General features: G+C 39.0%; 1 protein-coding gene across 8 annotated transcripts in view; it reads left to right on the top strand.

Annotated features, from left to right (window-relative positions):
• FUT8 (fucosyltransferase 8) overlaps positions 1-23281 on the top strand; it is a 315512-nt gene extending 292231 nt beyond the window's left edge. For all 8 annotated transcript variants that reach the window (XM_069596833.1, XM_069596835.1, XM_069596832.1 and 5 more), the window contains 3 exons: positions 3670-3846; positions 12111-12261; positions 22276-23281. In XM_069596833.1, the coding sequence (XP_069452934.1) occupies positions 3670-3846; positions 12111-12261; positions 22276-22593 (646 nt within the window). In that variant the 3' untranslated portion in view covers positions 22594-23281. The remainder of the gene's footprint in view (positions 1-3669; positions 3847-12110; positions 12262-22275) is intronic.
• Positions 23282-24359: the final 1078 nt, after the last annotated feature.

Raw genomic sequence — 24359 nt, forward strand, 5'->3', positions numbered from 1 at the left:
TTGTAAAATAGGGAAGGTAATACCTCCCCTAAAAATGATGATGTGATAATATAAGAATGGAAAAAGGATTTTGGTTCTGTAGGGAGAAAATACACTGTAAAATGTTATTACCTTTCAGAGAGACTGATGCTTAAGTAATTCCTGAAAATAGATCTGTAGGCTAGACTATGGCATTCTGCAGCTTCTGTTGTTTGTAATAAAGTCAGCTATTGATTAATATTAATACATGTGTTGATTCATTCACTTATCTGCAGAACATTTATTGAATACCTGCTACTGTGGGGGACCAAGATTAATTTTTTTTAAATGACTCCTTTCAACTCATTACAGTCCATGGGAAAAGAGACTTAACAACTAACATTATACTGGGAGAATGTGATTAATGCCCTGAGGAAAAGCATAAAAGTCTTATGAGAAGTCAGAGAAGGGGAAATGTACTTTCTGGACCAAGAAAGCCTTCAGAACCACAGTGTTGGAACAGAACTTTCAAGGTGGAGAAAGATGCAGGATAGTAGTTATATTACCAGAATAACTTCAACTGCATTATCTCAGTGATCCTGTAATACAGTCCAGTGAAGTAGGCAGAGATGACCATTTTACAGAAAATCTCTTCCCAAAGTTCCAGAGTTTATAAAGGCAAAACCAGGACGTAAAGCTTCTTAACTTTGTTTGGATAACCTGTAGTTTTGCATAACAGAAAGCTACCTTTATTAATTGTTCATGGAGCATCCCCCACATTGAGAACTGACCAAATACAGGAACTTGAAGTTCTGCAGACAACTAAGTTATTTGCACACTGAGGCGGTGTGTTGTCTGAAAGATGGGTGTACTAGAATTCAAGATCTAGGAGTCCAGACTAGTTTCTGCCACGTAGCAAGTCATGTCACTTTGGACAACTTGCTTGGTTATCCTTGGCCTTCCTTAATTGTCACTTTTTGTGTATTTAAAAAAAAAAAAAAAGCACTGGGTTAGATAATAGGTATCTGTTAACACAATAATAGATTTTTGTGTCTACCCATCATTCATTCATTTATTTATTTGTTGTGTTTGGTGGAATTGGGAATAAATAAAATCAAATTCCTTGCCCTAGAGGAGCTGTGATACTGAAAATCAGGCAAGTACACAAATAACTTTTACTTTTACAAGACTGGGCTGAAATGCAAGTGAAAGAAACCAACATTCCTTTTTGCCTTATGTTGTCATTTTGTTTCCTGAAATGTCTTCAGAGGCCTCAGTTTCTTTAACTGTTAGATGAAAGAGTTATATTCTAATATCCTTCACAGCTCTAACATTCTAATTCTTTCATGAAATTCCATTTAAGGTCCTCTCTCAAATTATTGGTCCAGGCCTAGTTTTAGGAATACTTGGAGAACTGAGAGAATTGCTTAGTAGTACTCTGTTCCTCTTCCTTTGATTGTTCCTTTTTGTTATAGATCTCCTTTCCCATTTTTCCACTTGTGTCTTCATCTTCATATGTACCTAAGTTACTGACCCCTGTTCTAAATGGTACTAAAACAAATGCATGGTAAAAATCAGAATTTCAAGTAGTGTTTCTTCTTATGAAACTTCTCATTGAAATTCAGTGGAATTGTTCTTTCTGTCCCATTTCATCTCCAGAGCACAATGAACAATTCCAAATTTCCTGAGAGAACCAGTGACTAAGAAGATTGTAAAAAGGAAAAGATGTGATACAATAGGTGCTCATATGCTAGGATTCACACCTGGACTATCATCTGAAATGCAAAGGAAAGAATAGCCGTGAAGATGACAGAGTAACTGCAGTGAAACTGAAGCCTCACTCCAGATTCATAATAAATGGGAGCCTCATAGGCTGCCGTCTATGGTCGCACAGAGTCGGACACAACTGAAGCAACTTAGCAGCAGCAGCAGGCTTGACTTACTGTGAAAGTGTTAGTCGCTCAGTCATGTCTGACTCTTTGTGACCTCATGGACTATAGCCCGCCAGGCTCCTCTGTCCATGGAATTCTCCAGGCAAGAATACTGGAGTGGGTTGCCATTCTCTTCTCCAGGGTATCTTCCCAACCCAGGGATCGAACCTGGGTCTCCAGCACAGCAGGCAGATCCTTTACCATCGGAGCCACCAGGGAAGCCCCAGGCTTGACTTAAGACTTGCTCATATATTATGACCTAAAAGGAAACAAATCTATCTTGTTCTTTTCTTTTTATGAGCAGTGGTTTAGTAACTTGGGAAGAGAGGGGTTATAGAAAGGGCAAATGTAAGGAGTGTTTTAACTTATGAAAACCAACTGTGATTACTATTATTCTTAATTTCATTAAAATACTGTTGAAAGTTGAGGCCTTAGTGCAAGACAGTGTAACTTTTGTGTCCCCAGTTCTACAATTTCACAGTTTTTGAGCTTTTCTTAAATAGGACAGATGAAATTAGTCTCTCCTTGTATTTGGTAGGGTAAAACAGCAGAGAATGGAAATTCATTATACCTACAACAAAAAAAGTTTGGAATGGTTCTACGAACTTAAAATAGTAAGAACTCTTAAAAGGTGTGCCTTGCCTTGATTGTGCTATAGAGACTATCCTTGCAGGTCTGTGTTTTCCTTAGCTTTAAACTCTACAAGCTGCTGTTACTGATATAGGATAAAATGAAGAAAAAGAAAACTTGGCATCAAGACATTACAAATGATATATTTAATGTTCTATAATAATAACTGTGAGTCTTGACATCCTTTATTGTCAAAGATATTAAAAATTATTTCTAGTTTTTTGGTTGGTTTTTGCTGCCTTGTATACAGTCTAACCCTAGAATCTCCCATTTACTTCTGATTTGCCAATTACTTTCTCTTTAAAGCATTTTTCAAAGACTTATTTCCTAATCCCCCTTGTATTAATATGCAAATATATTTAGAATACATGTGTTTGAATTTTTTAATATTGGTTTTATTTTTTTCTAATGTTGAAAATGAAAGAAAACTTGGTTTAAATGTACATAAATGGGGAAACCAGAATTGAAAAAGACACATGTACCCATATTCACTGCAGCACTATTTACAATAGCTAGGACATGGAAGCAACCTAGATGTCCATCCACAGAATAAAGTTGTGGTGTATATACACAGTGGAATATTACTCAGCTATAAAAAGGAACACATTTGAGTCAGTTCTTATGAGGTGGATGAACCTAGAGCCTACTATACATAGTGAAATGAGTCAGGCAAATACTGTATATTAACACATATATATATGGAATCTAGAAAGATGGTACTGACGATCCTACATGCAGGGCAGCGAAGGAGACACAGATATACAGAACAGACTTTTGGACTCATTGGAAGGAGAGGGTGGGATGATTTGAAAGAAAGCATTGAAACATATTCATTACCAGGTATAAAACATAGCCAGGGCAAGTTTGATGTATGATGCAGGGCACCCAAAGCCAGTGCTCTGTGACAACCTGGAGGGATAGGGTGGGAAGGGATGTGAGAGAAGGGCCGATTTATGTTGATGTATGGCAAAAACCATCGCACTATTGTAAAGTAGCTATCTTCCAATTAAAATATATAAATTTTTTTAAAAAGAAAAGGAAATGTCCATAATGCCACCATGAATAGAGGTATAAAGCTGAATACCCTAAAAGTACTCTCTGGATTGGAGCATTTTCAGCGGAATCTGACTTTATCTCTCTGTCCTTACAGAGTCCATGTTAGACGCACAGACAAAGTGGGAACAGAAGCAGCCTTCCATCCCATTGAGGAATACATGGTGCATGTTGAAGAACATTTTCAGCTTCTTGCTCGCAGAATGAAAGTGGATAAAAAAAGAGTTTATTTGGCCACAGATGACCCTTCTTTATTAAAGGAGGCAAAAACAAAGTAAGTTAGATGAACTATGATTCTACAGTGGATCATCTCTTTTCAGTCAGAATGAATCCTTAATTCCCACGACTGGTGATTCTTGTTACACTGAATTTTATTACTGATTATTGGGGGTTTTAAATTCAAACAGCTGTGTGCTCGTGCAACTGTTATTATGATCAAAGCATATTTGTGGTGCCAGCAAGGTGTAGACTTCATTGTGAAACCCCATTCTCTCGACTTGTAGGCAGCAGTCATCTCGTAATATACTCACATGACCTTTGTGTGCTTGGAAGGCAGAGGGGCAAGCTTTCTGGTGTCTCTTGTAAGGACGCCCATTCCATCATAAGGGCCCCATGCTAAGGATTTCCCAAAGGCCCCATTTCCAAATATTATCACATTGGGAGTTAGGGCTTACACATATGAATTCTGAGGGGACACAAACATTCAGTCCATAACACTAATCAATTCACAAGACTGTTAAAAATCAAACACACAACGTACTTGTCCTTTTGCTCTTATAGTCTTCACTAAGAATTGAAGGCAACTGAAACCATGTGTAAGATACAAGTTTTCACCTTGTAAAAACTTCTGGACTTTGGAGATTCTATTATTTAAAAAGAGAATCAAAGGCGGAGTTTTGTTGGTGAAAGAATAAGGACTGCCAGCTTGTACTGAGCAACACCATTGATACTGAGCCCACCCGCCTGTATTTCAGGCACTGTGCTAGGTGCTGGGGAGTGCATGACATGCAAGACACTCTCTGCTCCCAAGGAATTCCTACTCTTGTAGGAGAACGGACAGTACGAGTAGCGCTTTTGTTGTTGTTCAGTCACTGAGTCGTGTCCGACTCTTTGTGACCCTGTGGACTGCAGCATGCCAGGCTTCCCTGCCCTTCACTGTCCCCCAGAGTTTGCTCAGATTCATGTCCATTGAGTTGGTGATGCCTTCCAGCTGTCTCAGTCATCCCCTTCTCCTCCTACCCTCAATGTTTCCTAGCATGAGGGTCTTTTCCAATGAGTTGGCTTTGTGTCAGGTGGCCAAAGTATTGGAGCTTCAGCTTTAGCATCAGTCTTTCCAATGAATAATCAAGGTTGATTTCCTTTAGGGTTGACTGGTTTGGTTTCCTTGCAGTTCAGTAATACCATCTACTCCAGAATCATCCCTGAACCCTTGACTAAGTGTTCCTCCCCTAAGTGCATTTATCTTAATGTTTAGCACTTGCTTATTTCTGGTTCCCTCACATTATAAGCACTTTGAAACTATACCTAGTTCTAGTAAGTGTTCAGTAAGTACTGACTTATGTTCATTTCAGTCCAGTCAGTTTGAAAACATTTTATTAGCAGTTAGTCATTTGACCTATTTGACTTTTAATTAATTTGTTTCTCAATCCTTTTTATGTCACAAAGAAAAACAAATGTTGGGAAGAAAAACCAATCTGGAATGAATACTATAATGCAAGCATTTATCCAAATCACTGGATAATCCTTTAAACCCTATTTCTACCTCATAAGAATGTAAATTAACCTGATATAAATTGCTTTTTCTTTAAGGCTCCCTCTATGGATTATACACACAGACACACACTCTTTCTCTCTCACACACATATATACACATACAAGCCAAAAGGCCGAGAAATTCATCAGCCAAATAGAAGCCACGTTATATATTATACTTATAATTCTTGTATAAGAGTTAGGGATTGAATGAAGATTTGGACACAAAACATAAGAAATAAATTCCACAGATACTATTCCAGTTTGATATGCAGACCTATTAGAAACAAAGTAGAAATAGTTCATCTTAGTCCTTCATTTTAAAACACCTGACTGAATGTGTAGCTTAGTTGAAAAAAATCTTAAAATATTACTTTATTTACTCTTTTACTTGTTCTTGAATGCATCATAAATTTTCCCCTTGATTAACAAAATAGTTCATGCTCATTAGAAAATATGGAGTTGGTGAGTATACAAACAAGGAAAAGAGTTTACTCATGATCTCATTATTCAGTGGTAACAACTACTTAAATGTCAGCATATTTCCTTCTGATATTTGTACAGTTTTACATTTTAAAAGTTGATGATATTCTGTATAATTTGAACTCTTCTTTTTCTTAATACAGCAATAGATCCCTTTTCACAGTTTCCTTAAAAAAAAAAAAAGCCATTGTCTCCTCTTTTTTTCAGTGATTAAATATCCAGTAAATGGAAATACCATTGCTTGCTTGACCATTCTCCCAATATTTGACAGGTTATTTCGAGTGCAGTGAGGTGTGCCTAAAATTATCCATATTATTTCCTTAATCTGGATTTCTGGGCTTGAAAGTATTTAGATAAAAGAAAATGAACATGTTACAGCTGTGATCCATAGCACAGCATGATATTCTTACACCAAGCAATCCTTATAGTACAGTTGGCAGTAGATACTACTACCGTTGGCAGTCAAAGAAATAAGAACTGTCAAAATTGTCTGTCCAATATTGTACCCTGAGATAATGGAGATTGAGGGTAGGAGTGGAACAGGAGGAAAAAACAAGCCATTAAAAATCTCTCAGATTAAATATTTACATATTTATTTTGCTCTTTATGAAAAATGCGGGATGAGCTCTTCCTAAAATTAAGTTTATTTAAATAAATAGAAGCAAGGGAAATCTGTTAAAAAGGTTTTCTAAAGCATTTGGTTGCCATATCCAATGAAGAATCAGCCACAGTGGTAAATGTCTTCACCATTTTATCTAACTACATACGATTTGCTAGACACACTTACAGGGCATTCAGTTCAGTTCAGTTCAGTCGCTCAGTCATCTGTGACTGTTTGCACCCCATGGACTGCAGCATGCCAGGCTTCCCTGTCCATCACCAACTCCCAGAGCTTGCTCAAACACTCGACTCATGTCCATCGAGTCGGTGATGCCATCCAACCATCTCATCCTCTGTTGTCCCCTTCTCCTCCTTCCCAGCATCAAGGTCTTTTCCAAAGAGTCAGTTCTTTGCATCAGATGGCCAAAGTATTGGAGTTTCAGCTTCAGCATCAGTCATTCCAATGCATATTCAGTACTGATTTCCTTTAGGATGGACTGGTTGGATCTCCTTGCAGTCCAAGGGACTCTCAAGAGTTTTCTCCAACACCACAGTTCAAAAGCATCAGTTCTTTGGCACTCAGCTTTCTTTATAGTCCAACTCTCACATCCATATATGACTACTGGAATAACCATAGCTTTGACTAGATGGACCTTTGTCAGCAAAGTAAAGTCTATACTTTTTAATATGGTGTCTGAGTTTGTCATAGCTTTTCTTCCAAGGAGTAAGCGTCTTTTAATTTCATGGCTGCAGTCACCATCTTCAGTGATTCTGGAGCCCAAGAAAATAAAATCTGTCACTGTTTTCATTGTTTCCCCATCTGTTTGCCATGAAGTGATGGGACTGGATGCCATGATCTTCAGTTTTCTGAATGTGGAGTTTTAAGCCAGCTTTTTCACTCTCCTCTTCCACTTGTATCAAGAGGCTTTTTAGTTCCTCTTCACTTTGTGCCATAAGGGTGGTGTCATCTGCATATCTGAGGTTATTGATATTTCTCCTGGCAGTCTTGATTCCAGCTTGTGCCTTCATCTAGCCTGGCATTTCTTACATTAGGAATACACAAAGAAACCAAAAATAATATGTGGCTTCTCCTCTCAGGAGTATCTGTCTAACTCATAGGCAGTATACATGTAACCCTTAATCACGGTGTCATCATATATCAGTACTTGTCCTGAAGGAGGTGTATACTAGGTAGTGAAGTCAAGAGGAGTCTTTCCCTCAGTCTGAAGAAAGACTTCGCAAAAGAAAATTTGATACTATTTTTAATTTCGAGTTAGTTCTTTGTGTGTGATATAAAAATAAATTTTTATGACATGAAAGAAGAAAAGATACTTTTTTAAATCATTGCCAATCTCTGCAACCTTACAGTGGAAGACCTCTTCTGCTGCATACTTGTGGGCATAAGACAAGAAAGAAGCATGTTTGTGTGGAGTTTTCCATGCTCATTGTTGAAAGTACAGAATCTCTTTCCTTCATTATTTCCATTGTTTCTATTTTTTTCAACACTCAGTATCCTTCCTCAAGCTCTTTTGCATATAGCGATAAGGCCTGAGGAACTTAGGTGCCCTTTTGGTTTGGTGCCGGGAAGAGGCCTTTAAGTTTGGAAGGGCATAATGTTAGTGTTACTTCTCAGTAAAAGGATCACTCTGTTCCACTCAGTACCCATAGCACGCTGACAGAGTTAGTCTTTACTCTAGGATACAACCTGTACTGGTGTGTTTTAACAGTTTCCCTCCTCCTTCACCCTCCAGCCTTTTCATATTTATTTGTTTCTGTTTTAGCCCCTTGCCTGGATATATGCATCTTCACAGGAATCACATTAAAACTCTCTTTGGTTGTTTTCTTTATAGAACAAATGTGACATTTCCTTCATCTCCCTGATTCAGAGCTGGGAGGGCAAAATGTCAAAAATAATGAGGCCAAATGGATCTGATCACTGAATACCAGTCTGAAACAGTGCTCAGAGACTTTTTCTTCACAGTCATTATTAGAGGCAGTGAGAGAAAGCTCCTTGGAGGCTGTGAAATGAAGAGAAATCTGAAGCAGCTGTTAGGGAATTAGGAAAACGTCCCAGTCATGGGTAGCACTCATTTGTTCGTGTGTTTATCCACATGACTTTATGTGGAGTTCTAGATGCTGTGATGCAAAGGAAAATAAGGCTTAGTTCTAACCTTTGGGAAATACTGTGTGGAAAAAGCCACGTAAACTGACGCTTGCTGTCTCGGGGCTTATGAATAGAAACTGTTGTTAGTTCAACAGATATTTACTGATCTTCTGTTACATTCTAGATTCACTTTTAGGTGCTAGAATAACAGTAAACAGAGCAGAAGAAATACCTCTCTTTACAGTTTACATTCTAATTAGGGATGATGGAGGCGGGAATGAATGCAGACAGTAAACCGTTGTTATTTAGTTGCTAAGTCATGTCTGACTCTTCTGTGACCCCAAGAACTGTAGCCTGCCAGCCTCCCCTGTCCATGGGATTCTCCAAGCAAAAATAGTGGAGTGGGTTGCCATTTCCTTCTCCAGGGGATCTTCCTAACCCAGGGATTGAACCCAGATCTCCTGCTTAGCAGGCAGGTTCTTTACCACTGAGCCACCAGGGAAGCCCAAAATAAACAGTAAATTAATATTATGCCCAGTGATAAGAGCCATGGAGAAAAATTAAGCAAGTAGAAGGGTTAAGGTTTGCCAAACTCCTCACTAAGAGCTAGCATTTGAGCAGAGAGACAAGGAGGAAGTAAGAGATAAAACCAAGGTGATGTCTGAGGAAAGAATGTTTGACAGTCACAGCTAGTTATTAGCTAAATTTATTGAGCATTTACTGTATATGAGGTACTCTTCTAAGCTGTTTACAGTACTTAATTTAATTATTAAAAAATTATATAAAGTAAGTACAGTGATTATCCCTTTTGCATGTAACTTCCCAAAGTTTACAACTTAACTCTGATCTATCACATGTACTGAGAAAATTTATTCACTCTATACTGAAATATAATTAAACCTCTGATTCAGAGTAGAATCATTTGAACATATGGTAGATTTTTTAAAGACATCCTGTTTCAATATTTTTAACACATATCCTCTCAGGACTACTACAATATTAGTTGGTGGACATCTACATGGAATTTACTAACATAAATTTATTAGAATGGTTCCTTTATCACCACTATTTGTTAAGATGGTGCTAATAGGGATTAGGGCTTCACCAGTGACTCGGCGGTAAAGAATCCACGTACAATTCCCAAGACACGGAATTGACCCCTGGGTTGGGAAGATCCCTTGGAGGAGGAAATGGCTATCTACTCCAGTATTCTTGCCTGGGAAATCCATGAACAGAGGAACCTGGCGGATTACAGTCCCTGGGGTGGCAAAGAGTCGGACACGACTGAAGCAACCGAGCATGCATGCATGCCAGACCTACATATGGAAGTTAAAGGAGACAAGTCTGAAGTATCACAAATTCTAAACTAAAAATTTTAATGAGATTTAATGATGACATTTATATTCTAAAGGACAAGCTCAGTGACCAAATTTGAAAGCAGGTTGGAGCCTCCTAGAGAGGCAGAAGGCAACTGGGACTCCCCCTGATGATACAGACCCTGGCCACAGGCAGTGGGAAGCTCATTCTACCACAGAGCCCCTGGTGCTAGCAAGCTCCATTTTCGAGTCCTCCTTCTAGCCTATTAGCACTGGGGGCTTATGTGCCCACTAGGTGATTGCCTCCAGTACTGGGATCCCCCGGCCCCAAAGCCAGCAGTGCTGGGACCTAGCACTTCCCACCAACAAGACCAGACCAGCCTTAGAACCTGCACACCTGCACACCAGAACCCAGCCCCATCCAGCGGTGGGCTGGCACCAGCCCTAAGATTCCCCAGACCATGTAGCCAGCTGTGTCAGGACCCAGACCCACCCACCAGCCGCTGGCAGCCCCCACATAAGGCAGGACATGACAGCCAGCCAGGCTGAGAGCTAGCACTCCCTCCCAGCCTGCCCACAGTGGTTGGCCCCACCACGACAGAAGTGCCCCCTCGGCCCACTTACAACCTCTGTTGACCAGAGGGGAGTATGTAGCTGGACCCCATAGGACATCTCCTATATAAGCTACTTCTCCAAGAACAGAAAACATAACTGGCCTGTCTAATATATAGAAATAAACACAGAGAATTAAGCAAAAATGAGGTGACAAATAATGTGTTTCAAACAAAAGAACAAACCCCAAAAGAACTAAGCAAAGCGTAGATGAGCAATCTATCCACACCAACACCACAGAAATCAAAGGATCAAAAGAGATTACTGTAAACAACTATATGTGAATAAATGGACAACCTAGAAGAAATGGATAAATTCCTAGAAATTTATGGTTTTCCAAGACTACATTAGGAAGAAATAGAAAATATGAACAAATCAATTACCAGTAATGGAACTGAATCAAGATTAATCAAAAAGCTTCCAACAAACAAAAGTCAAGGACCAGATGGCCCCATGGGTGAACTTTATGAAATATTTAAATAAGAATTAATGCCTGTACTTCCAAAAAATTGAAGAAAGAAGACTTCTGAATTCATTCTGCAAGGCAAAGGTCACCCTGATTCAAAAGCCAGACGAAGATGCCACAAAAATGGAAACATACAGACAAATATTGATAAGATACAAAAATCATTAACAGAATGTCAGCAAGCTGAATCCAAACATTAAAAGGATCATACACCATGATCATGTGGTTACAAGGATAGTCAATATTTGCAAATCCGTCAGTGCAACATACCACATTAACAAAACAAAGGATAAAAATCATATGATCATCTCAATAGGTACAGAAAAAGCATTTGACAAAATTGTATATTTATTTATAATAAAACTCTAAGTAGATGTAGAAGAAATGTACCTCAGCATAACAAAGGCTGTAATATATGACAGTCCCACAGCTAGCATAATATTCAGCAGTGAAAAGCTCAAAGTTTTTCCTCTAAGATCAGGAAGACGACAAACATGGCCATTCTCACCACTTAAATTCAACGTAGTGTTGAATGTCCTAGCCACAGCAATTGAAAGTTGTTAAGACATTATATCCCTAGAGTTTTCATCACAAGGAAAAGTTTTTCTTTTTCCTTTTTGAAAGATGTTGTCTCTTTAGGAGATGAGGGATAGTGACTGAACTCATTGTGGTAACCATTTCGTGATGTGTGTAAGTCAGTTCATTGTGCCTTACACTTACATGATACTGTATGTCAATTATATATCAATAAAACTGGAAGAAAAAGACAATGTATAAATTACACTTTTAAAAAGATGAAAAGGATAGTTTAAGGATAAAAGTGGGAGAGGAATGCATAAAATGAAAATGTGTCAATGTGAAAAAAAATGAAAGCAGGCCGAAAAAGCTCTTCAAGGTCACTCATTACAAAGAAAGAGCTTTCTGTTTGCAATTATTTCATGAACTGAAAGGGACATTCTGATGCATATGTGTACTTTATATGACATGCCAATAACTTTTAACATACAGGACACCCCAGAATGGTTTCTTCCCCATCAGTGGATTCAAAGATGCTTCGTCAGCTACTCTATTGATTGCCAGAGTTAAAGCTCTCCTTACTGTTGGAAAGAGAGGCACACCTGTGTAAAGGAGGTCCACCTCCTGTTGATAGGATACTACTTCCTGATAGAATTCTGTGATTTCAGTGATTTTGTTTCTTTTTCCAGGTACCCCAATTATGAATTTATTAGTGATAACTCTATCTCTTGGTCAGCTGGACTACACAATCGATACACAGAAAATTCACTTCGAGGTGTGATCCTGGATATACACTTTCTCTCCCAGGCAGACTTCCTGGTGTGTACGTTTTCATCCCAGGTAAGCATTTTTAAATGGTCAGTACTCTGTGGTTATATTAGGTCAGGAAGTTCTTGGATCTTTTTAAAAAATGTTAGTTATCATGATTCAAGTGCAGTGTTTTAATATTGGGAAATGATCTCTTTGATGAAAAGATGAAAAGATTCCAGAAAGCATAGCTTTTTTATTGCATTGAACATTTAGTTGTTTCCAAGCAGCTGTTGAATACATCTCTAATGAAGCCAGCTACTGGGGTTGTTGTAAAGTATTTGGCTTATTCACAGCATTTAACAGAAACAGCAAGTAAGTTTACTTAATACTTTCTGGTTTTGCATACAATCAATATGTAACCAGAATCCATCCATTTCTACACATCAGTGCACTGATACTGAGAGACTTAAATGCTCAGCATTTTGCCTTACTTCATTGCTTTGTAGAAAATAAGAAAGAGGAAATGTAATTCCTCTCAAGTCCTTTTACATTTCTGCTACGGCTAAGTTGCTAAGTCACGTCAGTCGTGTCCGACTGTGTGCGACCCCGTAGATGGCAGCCCACCAGGCTCCCCCGTCCCTGGGATTCTCCAGGCAAGAACACTGGAGCGGGTTGCCATTTCCTTATCCAATGCGTGAAAGTGAAGTCACTCAGTCGCATCCGACTCTTTGCGACCCCATGGACTGCAGCCTACCAGGCTCCTCCATCCATGGGAGTTTCCAGGCAAGAGTACTGGAGTGGGTCACCCGTGCCTTCTCCTTCTCCTTTATATTTCTACCTAGCAAGAAATAGTACAATATATTTAAGCAATACCATATATTAAGCATTCTTTAACTATTACAGAAAAATTATATGTCGTTGGTTTGGTGTCTGTTTTTATGAGTGTCCAATCAGCCTTATTTGCCCAGTGGAATATCAACATAGAAATATTTGTTGTGGATTTTATTCAGCTCTCTTATTTATGTGCATATTATTGGTTAGTTTATTCAACAAGCTATTAAATGGTTGTTTGTGCTCAGATCTATGCTGGGGTAGAGGGAATTTCATGGAATTGAAGATACAGATCTTAGCCTGGTCAAGAATCTAGTGAGCAAAATATTCACATGAAATAACTAGAGAATAATTACCAAGAAATATAAACCATGTAAGATAAATATATGCCTAAAAGCTTGAAGAAGCAGAGAAAAGAAAATGTGAAAAGGAAAGTCACATCATTTACATGGGAAAATACTGCAGAGAGTATAAAGAAAATAGCAAGTTTATTGTATGACAATGCACTTTATCACAATGGTGTGGTGTTATGATTGCTGGAAAGATACTTACCCTAACAAAGGCTGTATACATTCCTTCAGTGTGGAATAAGACTACAGTTAAGACCCAAAGACAGCTACCCAGAACAGGAGTCACAAAGCAGCAGTCCTCATCCGAAGGGAAACGTGAAGGCATCTATAGCTGATATTTCTCCCTTAGTGGGGTCAGGATCCTATCGTTGAGATGGTCCCTTTTCTATTCTTATGGAAGGTGAGGGGAGGAGTTGTAACTACCTGCTGCTGCTGCTGCTGCTGCTGCTAAGTCGCTTCAGTCGTGTCCGACTCTGTGCGACCCCATAGATGGGGGCCCACTGTCTCTGGAATTCTCCAGGCAAGAACGTTGGAGTGGGTTGCCATTTCCTTCTCCAGTGCATGAAAGTGAAAAGTGAAAGTGAAGTCGCTCAGTCGTGCCCAACTCTTAGCAACCCTATGGAGTACAGCCTACCAGGCTCCTCCGTCCATGGGATTTTCCAGGCAAGAGTACTGGAGTGGAGTGCCTTTGCCTTCTCCGTGTAACTACCTAGTCCCTCTCAACTGCTTTTGATAATCTGGCTGTGTGCCTGTGTGATCAACAGGTGCAAATAACACATTTTCGAATGGTTGTTGTTAGAGCAATTGAATCAATAATTTCCAAATTCACCACCTCCTCCTTCAGTTCACTTCAGTTCAGTTCAGTCACTCAGTCCGACTCTTTGCGACCCCATGAATCACAGCACACCAGGCCTCCCTGTCCATCACCAACTCCCGGAGTTCACTCAGACTCACATCCATCGAGTCAGTGATGCCATCCAGCCATCTCATCCTCTGTCATCCCCTTCTCCCAGCATCAGAGTCTTTTCCTGCCCCCAATCCCTCCCAGCATCAGAATCTTTTCCAATGAGTCAACTCTTCACATGAGGTGGCCAAAGTACTGGAGTTTCAACTTAAGCATCATTCCCTCCAAAGAACACCCGGGGCTGATCTCCTTTAGAATGGACAGGTTGGATCTCCTTGCAGTCCAAGGGACTCGCAAGAGTCTTCTCGAACACCACAGTTCAAAAGCATCAATTCTTCAGCACTTGGCTTTCTTCACAGTCCAACTCTTGCATCCATACATGACCACTGGAAAAACCATAGCCTTGACTAGATGGACCTTTGTTGGCAAAGTAATATGTCTCTGCTTTTCTATATGCTATCTAGGTTAGTCATAACTTTAGGCATAAATTTTAGGCCTAAAGTCTGTTCCTTTAGTCCAGGGTTTCTCAACCTGGCACCATTGACTTTAGGGGCTGGATAAGTTGTTGTGGGCCATTGTATTGTGCACTATAGCATGGTTAGCAGCATCTGTGGCCAGTAGACCCTCATCTCAAGTTCTAACAGTCAACAATGTTTCCAGACCGTTGCCAAATGTCCCAGGTTGGGGAAGTGAGAGGGCAAAATCGTCCTTGTAAGAACCACTGCTCTAATTATAAAGCTCTAAAATTAAACAAAGGGCTTTCCAGGTGGCTCAGTGGTAAAAGAATCCACCTGCCGATACAGGAGACACCAGTTCAATACCTGGATCGGAAAGACCGCCCCCTCCCCCAACCCGAAGGAAGAAATGGCAAACTTCTTTAGTATTTTTGCTTAGATAACCCCATGGACAGAGGAGTTGATCTTTGCCTAGATAATCCCATGGGGTCACGAAGAGTCGAACACACTGAGTGACTGAACACATACACACACACTCAAATATAAGCATGTCTAAACATTGGCAGATCTTACATGTAGGTAGACAGTGAGACTTACAAGTGCTCTGTGTTTTCCATCCTTTCTTCCAGCTCTCCTTAATTAGGCTGTTAAGCTCATTCTGGAAAGAAAAAAAGAAATTTTTTTTTCCTTTTCAGTGATGTGCTATAGAATTTTTGGTCCTTGTAGCCTCACAACACTTTTGACCCAAAAGTCAGGAGCTCTGTCACTTCATGATAATGGAAACCTGTCCAGATTAGAAGAACATATTGTTCATACTTCTTTGTTCTATTTTATGCATAATATTAACCTCAGTGTGTTCTTCAGACCTCAGATCCAGAAAGACAGTTTATATGAAGAAAGAGTGCTGAGAGGTCTGATTGTGTCCAAAGGAGTAAGATTCGTGATTATATATTATATTGTTCGTTAAAACTCTTGGCAAGTCAAAGTTCATCCAAAAGAACTCTCCTAATTTGAACCAATATTTTGTGTCCCAAAATAGATTTGAATATCTCAGACATTTTATGTTAGGGTTCAGAATAAAAGTTTAATAGTAAAAATACCTTATATTTATATAATGAGTAGCAGTTTGCTAAATGTGATCACCTCCTTTCTTGATGACTAATGGCTCTAGCATTTGATATGGTGGAATAATTCCACACTTGGTGATAAATCTTTGAGTTTACTTGCACTTCAGTATTTTTGAAAATATTTTTAGTATAAAGGCATTTGATACAGTTTAATATTTTTATGGTGTGAGTGAAGTTGGTTGCTGGCTCACAGTTTCCTTGCCATAAATCAAAATTGGGATTGTTTTGAAAAATGCCCCCAAAATGTCTCAACAACAGCAGCAGTGGAGTTGGAGAAAAACTCGCTGATGGCATAAGTGTCAAGCTTTTAACTTCACAAGGCAGGGAATAAGAATGAGGCATTGTAGGTTCTGGGGTCACACTACCTGGGTTTTAAATCCATCTTTGACCACTTAGTGACTGCAGCATTTGAACAAATTACTTAGACTATCACTGACTTTTTTTTCCCCTCGCTATAAAAATAGTAATAATAATACCTACTGCATAAAGTTTTAGTGAAGAATTAAAGAGTTATTATAGGTAAAAAGCACTGAGAATAGTACTGAGCGATATATTAAATGCAATGTTAGCTGTTATTTATATGGGACTTCCCTGGTGGCTCAGACGGTAAAGCGTCTGTCTAGCAGTGCGGGAGACCTGGGTTTGAGCCCTGGGTCGGGAAGATTCCCTGGAGAAGGAATTGGCAACCCACTCCAGTACTCTTGCCTAGAAAATCCCATGGATGGAGGAGCCTGGTGCAGGCTACTGTCCATGGGGTCACAAAGAGTTGGACACAACTGAGCGATTTCACTCACTTCACTCACTCCCTCACATTATTTATATAGGAATAGGACTGTCTTTGCCTGTTAGACTCTACAGTATTTATGTGAGCAGCTCTTTTTCACATGGCCCCATTTCAGACTATTTGTTCTCCCATTTTGGAAGGAACATGAAACATGCTATTCAAGGACACCGCTGCCTCTACTTATGGTCACAGGTGATGTGTGGGGTCCACATAGCCACTGTGTGCATTGATGCATGTAACAGTTCTTCATAAAGAAGAACAAACAGGAACATTCAGCATATTAATTGCTATGCCAAGGCACCATCTTAAATTTCTTTAGCTTATTGAAGGACAGCATCACCGTATAATGAATTTTAAAGAACAAAAACTCTTCATTCCCAAAGGGTGAGTGATAAGTAACAGTATTTGCTGTCACAAATGTAGGTGAACTTATGTATAGTTTTAACTTTAGGAAAATTAATCTGCAGGCTTTCTTATTTATGCCACAGGCATGCTAGAAAGTGGGAAGGGGGACAAGAAAATAAAACAATGAGAACCAAATCTCAGCCCAGAATAAAACATGGACAACCAACTTTCAAATTTTCCTTGATGATAATCTCATTTCAAGAAATGGTGAGAAGGAATAAGAGTTTAGACTCTTCTTTATAATGCTTTGGCAATCCTACAGTTTCAGTCATGTAAACTTTCTGTCTCCTGTATACTACTACCCTTTGAGAGCATTTATCCTATATAACAAGTGAGAGTTTATCTGTTGACTGTGTGCTGTTGTAGAAAATCCTAGAAGAATAAAATGCATTGTTGGAGGGAAATTGCAAGGCCTGGTTGATGTTTAAGAAACTATAGGCAGAAATGTCATGACTCCTTAATCAGGATTCTTTATAAGGTTTTGGATCCATCCTTCTCAGCCTGAGGGCTTCTAAACATCCTTGGTTTTATATCCACAAATAAGGTCTGGGAATTCTCTCTCCTTAAGTGAAAAGTTTTTAAAAGCCAAGAATATGACTCTGCTCTCTAATTTTGTTTCTGTTGTTACTCTTAGTTTTCTGAATTCCTTCATCAAAGCTTTTTCTCAAAGTTAGGTTTGTCCTAAAAGCTTCATAAATTGAAGAAAACAAGCTATAGGATTTAGTCTGAAATTTAGAGGCATTATTTTTCAAGAACATCAACTAAGTTTTGAAAGCTATGCAGTGAGTCATATTCCAGACTATTCTACCAAATACTCTAACCTTGTTCTGTGTTACTGGAAGTTGTGTATGCCCTAAGTATCTACTGTGTCATTTATTTTCATATTTAACAAAACCATCTTAAATCTGAAGCAAAGAAATTACATTTGGAGAAATAACAGCAGTTGACAGCTCACTCTGGGCAAAATATCAGAAGGGTTTTGTTTTTTTTAATACTGCCTATCAAGTTTTACAATCAGGTTTTATCACTTGAAATCTCATTTACAAAAATGGTTGTAGATGTCCATTTTAAAGACTATAGGTAATTGATGTTTTTTAAGGAGCAGTCAATATTTGTTCAGTAGTTTCTCAGTCATTAAAATCACCATAGGACACATTTTTTTCCCCTTGCGACACTTCCTGTGTGGCACTTAATGTGACATTCTTGTGGCATTTTCTGTTGTTTCATTCTAAATCACACACAACACAACTTGCTTCGTCACACTTTGCATCAGATTTTGGAAAGCCCAGAAGGAAAAGCCAGACACTGATTGATTTTATTTCCAGACAGACAGCTCTAGATAGGGATCTCCATGGAGGTGTGGTTATGAAATAGCAGTGGATACTGCCTTCTCACTGAAGAGCAAAATAGAGCAGTTTACAGTAAAAATGCACAGATACCCCAGCCTCACACAGAGAGGCACGAGCCCACTTCCAGCTTTTCACACGTGAGAGATCTTTCTGGCCCTGTCTATTTTGACAAAAAACCAATATCCCATCTACTCTCAGAAAGCTTTGGAGGTTCATGCAAAGCTCAGCTGGTTGTTAGGGACAAAATTCAGACTTTCCTTGGACTTTCCTTCCTTTTTAAATTTTTTTCTTAATACAGTCATATCTGTGTTTCATCCTTTGGCAGGATTTTTGCTCTTACTCATAACTGTGTGCTTAGTAGTGTTCTAAAAACAGTACAGTGACACGTCAGCAGTGAGTGGAATAAGGCATACTACATATGGCCATCCACTGCTTTGCAAACCATAAAGACGACTCCTCGCAATCACGCTACCTGTCATGTATCAAAGATGAGTATTGACATCAGCTGGAAGGCGTCATTTACCTGCTGTGTGATTTGGATTTGTAAAGCCCAGAGGGGACGCCTGCTGCTGCTGCTGCTAAGTCGCTTCAGTCGTGTCTGACTCTGTGCGACCCCATAGACGGCAGCCGACCAGGCTCTGCCGTCCCTGGGATTCTCCAGGCAAGAACACTGGAGTGGGTTGCCATTTCCTTCTCGTGAGAGGATACCTAGAGTGATTAAATGCAAACATTGACACTATAGTCAGCTTTCCAACTCTTTACAGTAAATTGCCCCCTGGTTAACATAGAGAAAAAATTTAATTACTCAGAATGTTCTATATGGATCTTAAGGATTAATATCACCAGTGGACTTGCATCTCAGCTGCTGGACTAATATTGTACATGGAGCAGTATTCATTCAGAAGGTATTTATCGAGTGGCTTCTTTGAGGCAGGCACTATTCTAGGTTCTTATCCTAACACTCTAAGGCAGCTGAGTGTGTGGTTTAGAGACAGAGTCCTAATTACATTTCTGCCATTTCAGTCAGTTCAGTTCAGTCTCTCAGTCATGTCCAACTCTTTGCGACCCCATGGACTGCAGCATGCCAGGCCTCCCTGTCCGTCACCAACTCCCGGAGCTTCCTCAAACTCATGTCCATTGAGTCGGTGATGCCATCCAACCATCTCATTCTTTGTTGTCCCCTTCTCCTCCCACCTTCAATCTTCCCCAGCATCAGGGTCTTTTCCAATGAGTCAGTTCTTCACATCAGGTGGCCAAAGTATTCTGCCATTTACTAACCCCTTTATTCATTTTGTTTAATTTTTGGAGATTTTTGGAAATATTAATATAGTTTCTTCAGCTATAAAATATAAATAATAATAGTAACCAAGTCATAGGGTTGTTGTGAGAGTTAAATGAGTTGAGAAAAAGTGTGTACAAGCCCAGCTATTAGAACAGTGGTCAGTAGGCTCACCTGCTCTCATTATTGCCGTTATTATAAGAAGGAGCCTTTTATTGGCCCACCGTTCATAATTTCTTTGGCATAAGAAGGTATGTATGTTATCCATCAGGTTAATACATCAACAACTATTGATTGTTGTTGTTGTTGTTCGGACACTAAGTCAGGACTGACTCTGCAACTCTGTGGACTGCATTATGCCAGGCTCCTCTGTCCTCCACTATCTCCTGGAGTTTGCTCAAATTCATGTTCGTTAAGTTAATGATCCTGTCTGACCATCTCATTCCTCTGCCACCCACTTCTCCTTTTGCCTTCAATCTTTCCCACCATCAGGGTCTTTTCCAGTGAGGTGGCTCTCTGCATCAGGTGGCCAAAGTATCAGAGCAACTATTGCTAGCCAAACATAAACTGATCATTAGGAATACCCTCAAAAGAAAGCACATTCCTAAGGGTGTGGGACTGAAGGCAGTGTTGTTTTTATGAGAATGAGAAGTTAATTAGCGAAAGGGGAAGACACATTAGGGTCCATTGCCATGATGGACATTGTAGTCATCCCAAGGTGGTACAAGGTCTAGCATCCCTGACTAGGGATAATTGAAAACGGGGTGGAGGGACCCTGAAAATACAATTCAGGTTTTCCCAAGGCCTGCCTTGGCCTTATGCTATCCAAAATGTGAGCATGGAGAATAGGATCTGCAAGAAAAAATATGCTTAGCAGTTAACAAGTATACACATTCTGCCTAGGTTCAAAACCTGAATATGCCACTTAATAATAGTATAACTCTGGCCATTTTCCTTAACTGATCTTTGACATCCATAAAACAAACATGATAGAATATTATGGGACTCCTGACAATTAAATTAGACCTTGGAAGCAATGTCCGACAGGAAAAACTAAGTAAAACTCAGTAAACATTAACCTCTGTCTTTGTTATTGTACTTTGCTATTATTGGAGCTACTTTGTTTTAATTATTTAGATTCTTTCCAAAGTCTTCACTTGATTTTGCAAACCCTGTATGGGCCTCTGACTAAACATGAAGTCCAAGTTCAAAATCTTTTTTAGCCTCATTTTATTATAGTTTCAGTATTCTACCAGTGATGTCAATTATACTGTGACATTCCCAATATAAAATTAGTTTGTTGACAAAGTAGCAGATTTGAAAGCAAACTTATTCTCTTGGTTCTAGGTCTAGTTGAAATCCTAGCACTAGAATTAGTCCCTATCTGCAAAGTTAAACATACTGTCTAAACTTAGTTTTATTTGCAAATTATATATGGCATTTAAGAAGTGCCCCTCCAGTTCCTGAAATTCAGATTGTTTTTAAAGACTTAAGTTGATTATTAACCTAATCAGATTCTATTTACTCATAACACTTAAGAATTCAGTTTTGATATTGTGAATGCCGAAGGTACTACTGGGTACCTTAAATTGCTCCACTGAGAAGATTAAGAGTTATTATTAGCATCATTTTAAATATGTGCAAAAGTATTGATATAGGGACAATAAAACTCCATTAACTGAGATAACTACAACTGGAGATGTAGAAAAATTTGACCTCAGTTGAGTCCTGTGTTCATAGTACATAATGGAAGAATTTTCTAAGCAAAATGATAGTATTCTCTTTTGTTTTCACTTATTCTTAAAAAAGTTTCTGAAACCCATTTACTATATAATGAATATATTTGTTAGTTGTTTAGAATGTTATACCTCCATTAAGATAGTTTACCTTTTTAGCAAGTCTGAAGCTCAAGGACTGAGGAATTTCAGCTGCCATCCAATGAGAATCTTAGGTGTTCTTTGGACAGAGGGATCCTTTAAGTAGCCTTAAATGCATCAGGTAGATGCGCCTTCCCCAAGGGCTAGTTCATCTTGTTTCAATCTAGACTGCTGCTGTCTACACATCACACACGAAACTCTTCAGAGCAGAAGTGGCAGATATGTTTTAGCTCATTTGGCAATAGTTGATTGTCAGTAATTACATGAATTTCTGTTGAGAAGAGTTCTGAGACCAGATCTAAATTAGCAGAAAAGAGTATGTGATTTATTAACACTGAATGAAAGGAAGGGAGCAGCAGCATTTGTGTAAAGTATTTATAATCCTGAACCTTAAAGTTCACCAAGGGCACAGACTATGTTATTTTTGCCCAGCACTCTGTGGCTCTTAATAAGTGTTTATTCTCAAAATACTTTGCACAATATATACATATACTTTTTTTCTCTGCAAGATCCTAATTGTAATTATCTTCTATGTTAAAAAAAAAGATACAGGCAAAGAAATGAAGAATGACTTTGTACCATCATCTGAGAGCAAAGGGACTGAAAACCTGGGACTGGAATCTACCACTCGTTCTCTCAGCCCCGGTCCTAGCTTAGTCCTCGTCTCTTTGGCAAGGGCTCTCGGATTGCTACGAAGGCGATCTTACATGTACTAACAGATTTTTTTTTCATGCTTTCCCAAGGTCTGTCGAGTTGCTTATGAGATCATGCAGACACTGCATCCCGATGCCTCTGCAAACTTCCATTCTTTGGATGACATCTACTATTTTGGAGGCCAAAATGCCCACAACCAGATTGCCATTTATCCTCACGAACCTCGAACTGCGGATGAAATCCCCATGGAACCTGGAGATATCATTGGTGTGGCTGGAAATCATTGGGATGGCTATTCTAAAGGTGTCAACAGAAAACTGGGAAGGACGGGCCTGTATCCCTCCTACAAAGTTCGAGAGAAGATAGAAACGGTCAAGTACCCCACATACCCTGAGGCTGAGAAATAAAGCTTAGATGGACCAGAAAGACCACCAAACTCAGTTCAAACCATTTGAGCCAAACAGTAGATGAAGAAGGCCCCAACCTAACAGCCCGTGGTTAAAACGAATCAACATCTTCAGCATCAGGAGCAGCTGGGATCTGCCAGATGCTTCATTGGTGGAATTGCTCTTTAACAAGGGCTACAGTGCCCTTAAACCCATGCACAGTCCAATAATGTACTCATGTATAACATGCAAACAGATTGTTTTCTACGTTACCCCTTCTTTCAAGACTATGTCCCCATGAAACAAACACTGCCACATTGTGTAATTTAAGTGACACAGACGTTTTGTGTGAGACTTCAAACATGGTGCCTATGCCTGAGAGACCTATGTGACCAAATGAGATGACTTGAATAGTTCCCTCTTGTGGGGAGCTTGATCCTTAGCCAGTGGTGGTATTGTAACCACTGAATTCACTCCAGTCAACAGATTCAGAATGAGAATGGATGTTTTTGTCTGGAATTTTTTTTTTTTTTTAAGTAATTGCACCGGTTCATCCACCTCATCATTAATAAGTGAAGGATACAACAGAAAATAAAATATTCACACTCCATTAGGAACTTTTGTAAAACAATGCCATGAACAGATTCTTTAGTACTCAATGTTTCTGGACATTCTCTTTGATAAAAAAAATAAATTTTAAAAAGAGGAATTTTGTGGAGTTTCTAGAATTTTATATCAGATGATGATGTAGCCAGCATTATAATGGAAAATGATGATAAAAAGGAGTTTTACAGTTTTTCTGCTTTACTTTTTTATTTTTCTATTTTGGATTGAATGGCTTAGCTCAGAGAGTCACTGGTCCATTTGAACACTGAACACTGAGTTTAGTTGGTGCACGTTATAGAGTTGCTCAGAACACTCTTTGGAAGTTTTTATTTTATTATTAATATTTTGGACATTGTTTATTTGTTTTAATTAATCAAATAATCATACTCCTTGCTGTCCGAAGAACTATTCCCTCCATTTCCGAACTAATAATTTCAGGCTTGTTCTTTCTTATTGGAGCTATTGTCACTTTTTGTGAGTTGAGTCCTGTTATTTCAGCCAAGAAATGATTTTGTGCCCTTTACTATCATGTCCTGCTTTTGAGAGTACCAGGAATCTGTGGTGTTGGGAAGCTGGCTCTGTTTCTGAAATGCGTGTCCAACAGTATATAGAGTTTGGTGAACAAAGTAGAGGGGAACCAGTATGAGACCAAAATGAACTTGGGATTATCCCATCCAGGTATTTCTTTTTAGTAATTCTACATCAGAGTCACTTCAAAAGACAAGACTTTGATGCCCGCTATGCTTTCTCTCTGAACGTCACTTTTCTCCTTATAAGATCACCTCCTCTTTTCAGCAGCCTGCCTCTTTTTAGATGCCTGGTAGGAGTATTTCATAGCATTGTTTTACCTTCTGAAAGAAAATTTTGATCCATGTAGGAACCAGTAGCAGGCCTGGTATTAAATTTTAGGAATCCTAAACAAAAAATCCTGTCCTTCATATCATCTGTAAATGAAAATGCCTGTGTATAAAATATCCCCACCAAACTTCCCTAAATTCTTCCTACTTTTCCAGTCAAGTCTCCCAGATATAACTGTCTAGTATCAGTAAGCAATTTTCAATTTAATTTTGGTACAAGTAAGTCATTTGAGACAAAAATTTCCAACTGAGCAGAGGTACTTTGAAATGCAAGTTGTTTTCTAATTCTCATCTCACTTGTCATCAGAGCATCAGTAACCATGG

The sequence above is a fragment of the Ovis canadensis genome, chromosome 7 (assembly GCF_042477335.2).
Source record: "Ovis canadensis isolate MfBH-ARS-UI-01 breed Bighorn chromosome 7, ARS-UI_OviCan_v2, whole genome shotgun sequence".
Taxonomy (NCBI): domain Eukaryota; kingdom Metazoa; phylum Chordata; class Mammalia; order Artiodactyla; family Bovidae; genus Ovis; species Ovis canadensis.